At 45.1% G+C, this 10,505-nt stretch overlaps 1 protein-coding gene across 3 annotated transcripts in view; it reads left to right on the top strand.

Annotated features, from left to right (window-relative positions):
- Positions 1–8,660, top strand: part of RNF185 (ring finger protein 185) — a 32,479-nt gene extending 23,819 nt beyond the window's left edge. For all 3 annotated transcript variants that reach the window (XM_011938328.1, XM_011938329.1, XM_011938327.1), the window contains 2 exons: positions 3,524–3,641; positions 6,158–8,660. In XM_011938328.1, coding sequence (XP_011793718.1) covers positions 3,524–3,641; positions 6,158–6,255 — 216 coding nt within the window. In that variant the 3' untranslated portion in view covers positions 6,256–8,660. The remainder of the gene's footprint in view (positions 1–3,523; positions 3,642–6,157) is intronic.
- The last annotated feature ends 1,845 nt before the right edge of the window (positions 8,661–10,505 follow it).

Genomic DNA, 10,505 nt, shown 5'->3' with positions numbered 1-10,505 from the left:
GGCCACTGCACTCCAGCCTGGGCGACAGAGCGAGACTCCGTCTCAAAAAAAAAAAAAAAAAAATTCTGTTAAAATGTTAAAGAAATTTTAAAAGCAAAATATTTACCCACATTGCCAAGAGCCCAGAACAAGTATATTCTCATTTCCTCATGTTCTCTTTATCTGTATGCTATGCATATGTATTTTTATGTAGCCATCACCATTCTGTTTGCTTTAAAATTTAATTTTGGCAGGTTTTCCATGATGCTCTGAAGTGTCCTCTTTATTATTTAGGCTGCCATTTATCCCATTGAGTTTTTTATTATTTTTTATTTTTCCATGCTATTACTGGGAACTCATTGAGTTTTGGTTCATTATAATTTGGGTTTTCCTCATCGAAGGACCTTTTAGTTGTTTCCCCATTTTGCTGTTTAAATAATAATGCTACAGTGACTATCTCTGCACACTTTTTTTTTTTTTTTTAGGATGGAGTTTCACTCTTGTTGCCCAGGCTGGAGTTTCGTTGGTGCGATCTCGGCTCACCAAAACCTCTGCCTCCCGGGTTCAAACAGTTCTCCTCAGCCTCCAGAGTAGCTGGGATTACAGGCATGTGCCACCACACCTGGCTAATTTTTGTATTTTTAGTAGAAACAGGGTTTCTCCATGTTGGTCAGGCTGGTCTCCCAAGCTCAGATGATCTGCCCTCCTCGGCCTACCAAAGTGCTGGGATTACAAGTGTGAGCCACCGCGCACTGCCACTTTTTTCTTTTTTTATTTTTTGAGTTTGAATAATGGCATTTTATTAGGATTTCCAGGAGTAGGATTATTGAGTCAGGGATCTTGATAGAAATTAAGGTTCTTGGCTGGGCACGGTGACTCATGCCTGTAATGAGTCACTTTGGGAGTCTGAGGCAGGTGGATCACCTGAGATCAGGAGTTCGAGACCAGCTTGACCAATATGGTGAAACCCTGTCTCTACTAAAAACATAAAAATTAGCTGGGCATGGTGGCATGTGCCTGTAGTCCCAGCTACTCGAGAGGCTGAGACCGGAGAATCGCTTGAACTTGGGAGGCAGAGGTTGCAGTGATCTGAGATTGCACCAATGCAGCGAGACTCCGTCTCAAAAAAAGAAAGAAATGAAGGTTCTTAAGTTTCTTTTCTCCAGATTACACTTAATAATAATACTAGCAGTGAACACTTGTTGAACTGTTACTGTATGGAAATAACTATATGTGAAGAGCTTTATATGCATGATCTCATTTAAGCCTCACATCAACTCATTTAATGGAGGAGGAAACTGAGGCCTAAATAGGTAAAGTGATCTGTCCAGGGCCACACATAGAGTGCTGAAACCCAGATGTGGCTGGTATTGAAGTCGCTGCTCTTGACCACCAGGTGACACCACTTTAACATTCCCAGGTTTTGGTTTCCTACAGAGCATTAGCAACTAATGCAGGAATCAGAGGCCCCTGGAAGCCAGAGGCCCTGGTCTTAATGACCGAAGTGCATACCGCTAGCATTTATAAGCACCTGCAGCTGCTAGTGACTTTTTTTTTTTTTTTTTTTTGCATACTCTGGCCCAGGAACATAATCCCACCAAATGTGCAGACTGGTGAGATCATATGGATGTTGCTAGAAGGGAAGCAGAATGGTTAGTCCCCAGGATTGCACTGAATGAATCTGTGGTTCCTGATGAAACAATTTCACCTTCCCAAGTAAGGCAGCCTCAGTCCCAGGAGCCCTTGGATTTAACCTTGAACTGAGTAGGAGGCATTTTGTATTGAGGAAATGGAAACTCTTTGTTTTGCTTCCCTTTAGGTTTGCCCTCTCATTAAGTCAGCTGTTAGGCTTTCTAGGTGATACCATCTGGCAAGAAGCTTGGAACTAGATGCCAGGCTGCTCAGTGTGTGACAGAGAGCAGCTACTTTTGTGACTTGCAAAAGACTCATAAATGAAGGCCATTGAGCTCTTTGTGAAGAGCATTTGGCCCAATAGTCTGTCTTCTTTTTATTATTTTTTAAATCATTTGTTCTAAACTTCTCATCAGGGATGCAGGGGAAGAGACAAAAATGTTTGAAAGATGCGCACAGTAATTAAGAGAATGAAGGCTGGACACAGTGGCTCTGGCCTCTAATCCCAGCACTTTGGGAGGCCAAGGTGGGAGGATCACTTGAGCCCAGGAGTTTGAGACCAGCCTGAGCAACAAAGTGAGACCCTATCTGTACAAAAAGTTTAAAAATTAGCCAGGCATGGAGGGGTACACCTGTGGTCCCAGCTACTCAAGAAGCTGAGATCGGAGAATTGCTTGAGCCTGGGAGGTTGAGGCTACAGTGAGCCATGATTGCACCATTGCACTCCTGGGTGACAGAACGAGACCCTGTCTCAAAAAAAAAAAAGAAAAGAAAAAGAAAAGCATGTGTTTTCACATCAAACTGACCTAGTTTTAGATCTAAACTGTACTCCTTGGTTAAGTTATTTCACCTCTCCAAGCCTCAGTTTGGTCATCTGTGAAATGCAGATGAAGCTAATGTAAAAATTAAACATGGTTTATGTGTCGTAGTGCTTAACAATGGTGCCTACCACAGAGCTCACACTTTTAAAAAGGGAGTTATTTATTTACAATATTGTTCCTACTGAATCTTTTCATGTGAAAGATGATGTGGTATAGAACATGCACAGGGAAAAAAACTGAGGGTGATACACCAAACTGCTGACAGTGGTTATTTCAGAGGTAAAGTGGAGTGACTGTGAAGTGGGAAGGTGAATAGAAGATCTCTGACTTTCTTTGTCAATTATTTCTGTAATGTGTGAGTGTCTTATAGCAAGCATATATTACTTTTATAATCAGAAAACATTGAAGTGTTTTAAAATGTAAAAATTCTGTATAACAATATTAGAAGAAATTTTAATCCATAACTTGTCCATATACCTACATATTGTCGTGTACTTGTGACCACAGTGTTCAAGCAGTTTTGTCGGATAACTTGTTCACAAGAGTTTTTCAGTGTTAACCGCTTAAGTCAGGATAATGGTTCTTTGAATGCATGTATCAAGATTTTGATCATAACTTCCATTGTTGGCTAAATAGGTTTCAACATTTTTGCTATTAAAGATAATGTGTAGCTTCTTTGATGTTCCCTTGGGCACAGGGGTGACTGTCCATATTGCTGCTATAAAGCATGTGGAAGATGTTACTAGCTAATGTGGGACTCTGGAAAATATCCTCAAGCCCTCAGAGTGCTGACTTATGTCAGCAGACTGTTTCACACTGGGTCAGAGCCAGTCCTTTTTGGCCCATTCATAGATTCTTAGCTGGAAGCTAAGGCTAAAAGGGTTAAGCTAAAAGCTAAGGTTTGCAAGAGTTCCTCTACTTCAGTGTATATATGGGAGGAAAAGCTGTCCCCCACCTTGGAAACATGTGGCACAAGGTAGGGAGAAGAGGCAGGTGCCACATGCAAGACAACGTGAGGTATGTTGAGTTTTGACAGGCACAGGAGAAACCTGCCCGATTCTCCTGCCCTTAATTGCCTTTCTTCCACACAGGGATTTCAAGGATTTGGATTTGGAGATGGTGGCTTCCAGATGTCTTTTGGAATTGGGGCATTTCCCTTTGGGATATTTGCCACAGCATTTAATATAAACGATGGGCGGCCTCCTCCAGGTAAGACCCTATTTCCTTGAGAAATTAGGAAGATATCTTAGTAATATTGCTTGAAAACTCCTTGGAATTCAGCAGTATATAAGTTATAGATAATTGTCACTACATGTATAATCAGCCTTTTCAAAATGTCTTAAGCTGTTTTCAGATCACTTATAGACACAGTAACAATGTTGAGCACTTACCAACTATTAGGCATATATATAGCACTTTCCATTCCAAGCTCAGGGGATCATCACAACCACCCTATGGAACAAGTGTGTGATTAGCTCCGTTTAACAGGTCAGAAAATGCTCAGTAATGTTACCAAGACATACCCCATGTCTATAAAATGAAAAACTACAAGTGATACTCAGCTAAGGAAAAGCCTAGTTCTGCACATTTACTCCCCACTTTGACCATTTGGGGACATGGAAATGCGCAATGACCCATCAAGAGTGAGGGCATATCCATTCTCTGGCATCTCTGTCCAGCTTCCTTCAGGACACAACATGAGGCTAGTCACAAGCCTAGTTCCTGTGGGAACCATGCCTAGGTCCACCAACTGCTGCTGCATTTCTCCCTCCTACTGCTTGAAAGTGCCATCTGCATTCAGTATAGAGCAAGGCAATGAGGTGGGTGCCCTGAACTCTATCACAGTCTGACACCCAAGCCAAGATCCTTACTGTGGAGCCTGCAGAGATGCCATGATCGGTTGAGCTCTGCCTGCACTCGGAGCTTCATGTACACTGGACACAGCGTATGGTACAGAAGTGACCATTGTGTGGTTCACGCCAAGAGCTTATGCCCTAAAGACGGTAACTGGGTCATCCCAGTTATTCTCATCCCCACCCTGGTCCTTGGTACACAGCAAGCGATCTATAAGTCTTGCTTGACTGTCTGCCTGCCTGTCTTCATGAATCCATCAGAGCATCCAACTGAGGAATCTCAGCACCAAGATATCTAGGGAATGCCCTTTCTTACCTTATCTGCCTTGAAGGTTTATCCTCTGTTCACATTTTTTTTTCAGAGGAAGGATACCCCAAAAGATAGGGAGTACTCTGCCCTGAAGAAAGGGCATATCCCTGTGAAGCCAACAAGAACCTGCCTGATAGCTTGCATGCTTCTAACCTGGTCCAAGGCTAACCTTGGATTCCCCAGCTAAGTAGAGTTCCACAGTCAGGCTAGACTCTGGATCACTTTATTCCCCTGCCACAGTCACAGTTTTCCCTTGTCATGCTTGATACAATTTGACCATCCTGGATACAGATTATTTTATCCTCCTTCCCCCAAAGTCAGGACAGGGAGCTCTAAATGGTTGCTTTTCTCAAAGCAGAGAGGAGTGGAGACTTAGGTTCTCACCCCAGTTTGTCTGCCACTAACTTGAAAGACAAGTCATTTTGCCTTTCTGGGTACTAGTTCTCTTCTGGAAAAGGAAGGCAATCCCTGTGGGGCCCTTGAGAGGCAGTGTGTGGAGAGACTGCAGAGCTCTGCCACTGACTTCTGAGCCTTTCAATCTTGAACAGGTCACCTCAGATCTATGTTTCAGCTGCTTCCTACTCAAAATGGAAATAATAATATCCACCAAATAATAACATGTACAAAACACTTAGCAGATAGAATATACTTAACAAACAGTAGGCTTGCTTTCATTATTTCCTGCAAGAGTTTTCTGTTAATCAGCTGGTTTATTTGCATGTACAGGCCAAACCTTTTATGATAAATTGGACCATGTCTTGTCCTTATTGTTATTGTTCCACATAGTTTCATTTTGCCTGATACTATTTGGGGTTTAGAAATTTTTTTTGGCTGGACACAGTGGCTCACACCTGTAATCCCAGCACTTTGGGAGGCTGAGGCGGGCGGATCACCTGAGGTCAGGAGTTCAAGACCAGCCTGGCTAACATGGTGAAACCCTGTTTCTACTAAAAATTAAAAAAAAAAAAAAAATTAGCCAGGTGTGGTGGCACGCACCTGTAATCCCAGCTACTCAGGAGGCTGAGGCAAGGGAATCACTTGAACCCAGGAAGCGGAGGTTGCAGTGAGCCAAGATTGTGCCATTGCACTCCAGCTTGGGCAACAAGGGCAAAACTCCATCTCAAAAAGAAAAAAAAAGGCTAGGCACAGTGGCTCACGCCTGTAATCCCAGCACTTTTGGAGGCAGAGGCGGGCAGATCACAAGGTCAAGAGTTCAAGACCAGCCTGACCAACATGGTGAAACCCCGTCTCTACTAAAAATATGAAAATGAGCCAGGCATGGTGGTGCATGCCTGTAATCCGAGCTACTTAGGAGACTGAGGCAGGAAAATGGCTTGAACTTGGGAAGTGGAGGTTGCAGTGAGCTGACATTGTGCCATTGCACTCCAGCCTGGATGACAGATCGAGACTCTGTTTCAAAAAAAAAAAAAGAAATCTTTTGTGTGTAGGATTCTGATATTGTAAAGAGATACAAGATTAATGCTGTCAACTTCTGGCCTGAGTGGGTAGTGTGCATAGCTGCAGTGTTCTGACAGCCTGTTTTCTCCCTCCTGTCTCTCCAGCTGTCCCTGGCACACCCCAGTATGTGGATGAGCAGTTCCTGTCACGCCTCTTCCTATTTGTGGCCCTGGTGATCATGTTCTGGCTCCTGATCGCCTAATTCTGGGCTCCTGCCTACATCCGTGGCAGGGCTCTGAACTGGTGACGTGCCACCCCAACTCCTGGTGTTTGGCTTCCTGGCTAATCTTGACTCCTGGAATCAGTGGGATCAGTAACACATCAAGGAGTCTTGTTTCTCCATCAGAGCTTTGGAACTCGAGACCAGTTGGCGATGACCCCTGAGTATTGCCACTGCTGTAAACACCCTATAACCTCAGGCCTTGGCATTGGTCCTCTCTCATGGGTGACACCATGAAATCTTGTTTCAACCGGTTCAGCAGGTCCTGACTCTGTAGAGGGAAGAGGCAGAAAGAGAGAAACTGTCAGAGTATAATTTCAACTGAGTTTAATATTACAAAAACAAAAGGATGCATCAAATGGTATTTCTGGAAATTTTCATCTCTTTAAATACCCCTTGGTAAGTTGCCTCTGAAGCCAGTGGGGGCTCCTCAGATAGAGAGGTTCCCCTTTCAAATCCCAGTGCCACTCTGTTCTCTTTCCTCCCCCTCCCCCTCCTCTTCCTCTGTAGAGATGCAAGAAATTGCTGTCCCATAAAAATAATTGCAGCAGCTAAAGCTGGGGTCACTTCATGAATTCACCAGAGACTCAAATCTTTTATTGGCTCTGGGCTGTGCTCAGCGTCTTTGGCCTCAGAGAACAACTTGAATGACTTCTTGGTTTCCTGGCATAAATTATTCCTGGTGAGATATGTGGCTTCACTCACAGATTTCCCATCAGCTTTCTCCCTAAAACTATGTGCATCTGCCTCTGTCTGCCAGAGAACATACAGCCAAGAATACTGCTGAAGCTGAGACTGACTACTGTGCATTAGGAAAGACCTGGAGTCAGGACTTTGGTGGGATTTGGAGCTCCGATGCAGGAATAACCGAACAAGCAGCCCTGTCCCCTAGGCTGCAGAGGCTTGAATGCATCCTCTCCCAGAACCTGCCACAGGAAACTGGGGGCTTTGTTAGGTCAGCCCAACTGCATGCAGAAGACCACCATCCTCAGAAGCCAAGTTGTCCTTCATGAAGAGGCAAGGGAAGGGGAAACCCACATGTGACCCTGATTTTGGTTTGGCTTGATAGATTTCCCTGAAAACTCCTGTTATGTGTGCTAAGACCAGGGAAGCATGTGACTTCCAAGCAGACAACCGCTGATGATTTGTAAAGCAAGGTGCAGGGCCTGGGGAGCCCCAGCACAATGATACTGTGTGGTCTTCCCTCCTGTGGAATCGAGGGGAAATTAGTCTTCCCAATACCTTGATTTGATTTTCAGTTTCACAAGCTGCTTCCTTTGAATCTTATTGAGGAAGTATAGTACCAAGTAGGTAGGACCGTTCACCTGGTGGAACAGTTTTTGCTCTGCCTTCTAGGCCTCATCCCAGAAATCCAGCCTCTTTCTGGAGATCTCAAAGCTGGGGGGAGATGGGCTTCCTCTGGGCCTCTCTCTTACTTTGCCATCCACACTGCTTCTGGCTAACCCCAGCAATAACCAACAAATGGTAGGAAGCCCCACCTAGAGCTTTTTCCCAATTACGACTGCATAGTTTGTGGAAACAAAGATCTTGAGGAAGATGAGGGAAGCCCTGCCCTCTTCATAGCCCTCACCCCTTCTCCTTTGTACTTGGCAACACCAGAGTTCAGTGTTTAAACAGACAAAATATAAAGTATTGAGTAGGTGGTTCATTTGCCAAATCCACTTGGTAGGAAGAAGCCACCAGCTTTATAGTGTGCCTGATAGATTTTACACATTCCGGGGCACCCACTCAAGAGTGCTCTTTTTATCACCTTCTGGAAATCCCCAAAGTTGAAGGGGCCTCTGGAGTGTCTCTGCTCTAGAGAGAATTGGTGGGACCCCCCCCCTCAGTGCAGTGCCCCAACTAATGGAGGGAGAGAGGACTTCAGTCAGATGGACTCAACAAAAATGGGTTTCCAGAAGAATAATGAAAAGTTGTGGGTAGCAAAATGAATCATTCGGACTCAGTGAAATGGAGTGAGCCCAGGAGAGCTCAACCAACAGAGGCACTCTGGGAACCTGTTAGTAAAGCCAGGCTGGCCAAATGCCATTTGATTTTGAACCTTGTAGGTCCCCACTCACCGTCTGCCAGGAGCTAAGGCAGGAGAGCTGACTTGGGACTGCTGGCTCGGCCCCAACAGGGAGCCCCCTTCCCACCACCCCTCGGCAAGCTCACCACCTCATCCTTCTGCCAAGGCAGCTTTCCTTTCTTTTGTGTGTTTTCTGTGTTCTTAGCCTCCACCCTCCTGCCACCCTTGTGGACTAGGACCAGGTCCTGACCCCAGTCAGAAAATGATGATATGTACAGTGGCACACTTTAGCCAGTCACTAATTTTCACTGTTGTGAAAGTGATTTGATTTAGAATTAAACAAATGGTTTTACATTACTATGAGCTTGGACTTCTTGTCTATGTCATGGAGGGTGAATGGGTGGGGAGTAGTCACACTGGTATGCCCTCATGGAGGCTCCTGTGTATCCTCGGTAATTTCACACTGAGGATGAAAGTCTTCAAAGAAGCTGGGCATGGTGTATGCCTGTAGTCCTAGTTATTCTGGAGGCTGAGGTGAGAGGATTGCTTGAGCCCAGAGTTTGAAGTCTGCATTGAGCTATGATCATGCCACTGAACTCCAGCCTGGGCGACAGAGCGAGACTGTCTCTTAAAAAAACAAAAACAAAAAAAGGAAAGAAAGTCTTTAAACAGCTATCGATAATTAGAGATGATAAATGTAGGCTGGAGGCCTGGCTTAATATACAGACTTGCCCAAGATAAAACCTGTCTGACAGGCAGCCCCAGTCCTGACAAGTACGTGGCATTCCTGAGCTTGATAAGTGACAAGCTGCCACAGTGGAGCCTAGCTTGTTGCTTATCAGAGCCTTTAGGACAATCATAGGTTACTCACTGTCAGCATCTCTCCATCTGTTTAGTAACAGGGCAGGTGGGCTGTCAGCCAAGTCCTTTCTCTGGAGCAGAAGGTGTGTCCCTCCCTAAGGTTCCTTAGTAGCAGGGTGTAGTGTGAAATGGATGATGTTGCTGAGATTACAAATCTGGCCCAACCTCAGGCTCCCCAACATGCCAGAGCTACAGGTACTTCCTCTGAAAAGAGCTTTTTTTCTTCCTGTTAGATTTTGATCTCACAGTTATCAGATTGTACCAAGATACAGTGGGGAATGCAAAGGTAAGGGAACTTCAGGAGCTCATAAGCCCAATGAGAAAAAACGAGGTTTTTTTTTTCTTTTTTGAAAGATTTTTAGGCCAGGCATGGTGGCTCACACCTACAAACCCCAGCACTTTGTGAGGCTGAGGTGGGAGGATCCCTTGAGGCCAAGAGTTTGCGACCAGCCTGGGCAACACAGGGAGACTCTGTCTCTACAAAAATAAAAAATATTAGCCAGGCACAGTGGTGCATGCCTGTGGTCCCAGCTATCCGGGAGGGAGGCCGAGGCGAGAGGATCACCTGAGCCTGGGAGATCAAGGCTGCAGTGAGTTGTGATCATGCTAGTGCATTCCAGCCAGGGCAACAGACCCTTTCAGAAACAAGGTCTTACTCGGGTGCCCTGGCAGAGTGCAGTGGTGTGATCACAGCTCACTGCAGCCTGGAACTCCTGGTCTCAATAGGTTCTCCCACCTCAGCCTCCTAAAGTGTTGGAATTACAGTTGTAAGCCACCATACCCAGCCTTAGGTTTTTGTTTTTGATGGGGAAAAAAACACACAGTAGTAGAACAGGACAATAAAGCCTCCATGTATCCATCACCCAACTCCAGTAACTATCAACTCAGATCAGTCTTGTTGCATCTATACCTCCTGCACACTGTTCCTCTCCCACTGTCTGAACTATTCTGAAACAAACCCCAGTCATATGTGATCTATTAAGTATTTCAATATGCATCTCAAGTATTTTAAAAACAAGCAAAATAGGCTGGGTGCGATGGCACACATCTGTGATCCTAGCACTTTGGGAGGCTGAGGCAGGCAGATTGCCTGAGCTCAGGAGTTCGAGACTAGCTTGGGCAACATGGTGAAACCCTGTCTCTACTAAAATACAAAAAACTAGCCAGGAGTAGTGGCATACACCTGTAGTCTCAGCTACTGGAGAGACTGAGGCAGGAGAATCGCTTGAACCCGGGAGGCAGAGATTGCAGTGAGCCAAGATTGCACCAGTGCACTCCAGTCTGAGCAACAGAGCAAGACTCCATCTCAAAAAAAAAAAGCAAAATACGTTTTAAAAATGTC

This window comes from Colobus angolensis, unplaced genomic scaffold (genome assembly GCF_000951035.1).
Source record: "Colobus angolensis palliatus isolate OR3802 unplaced genomic scaffold, Cang.pa_1.0 Scaffold171, whole genome shotgun sequence".
Taxonomy (NCBI): domain Eukaryota; kingdom Metazoa; phylum Chordata; class Mammalia; order Primates; family Cercopithecidae; genus Colobus; species Colobus angolensis.
The sequence above is the reverse complement of the archived record's forward strand: the minus strand, read 5'-3'. Positions and strand labels throughout refer to the sequence as shown.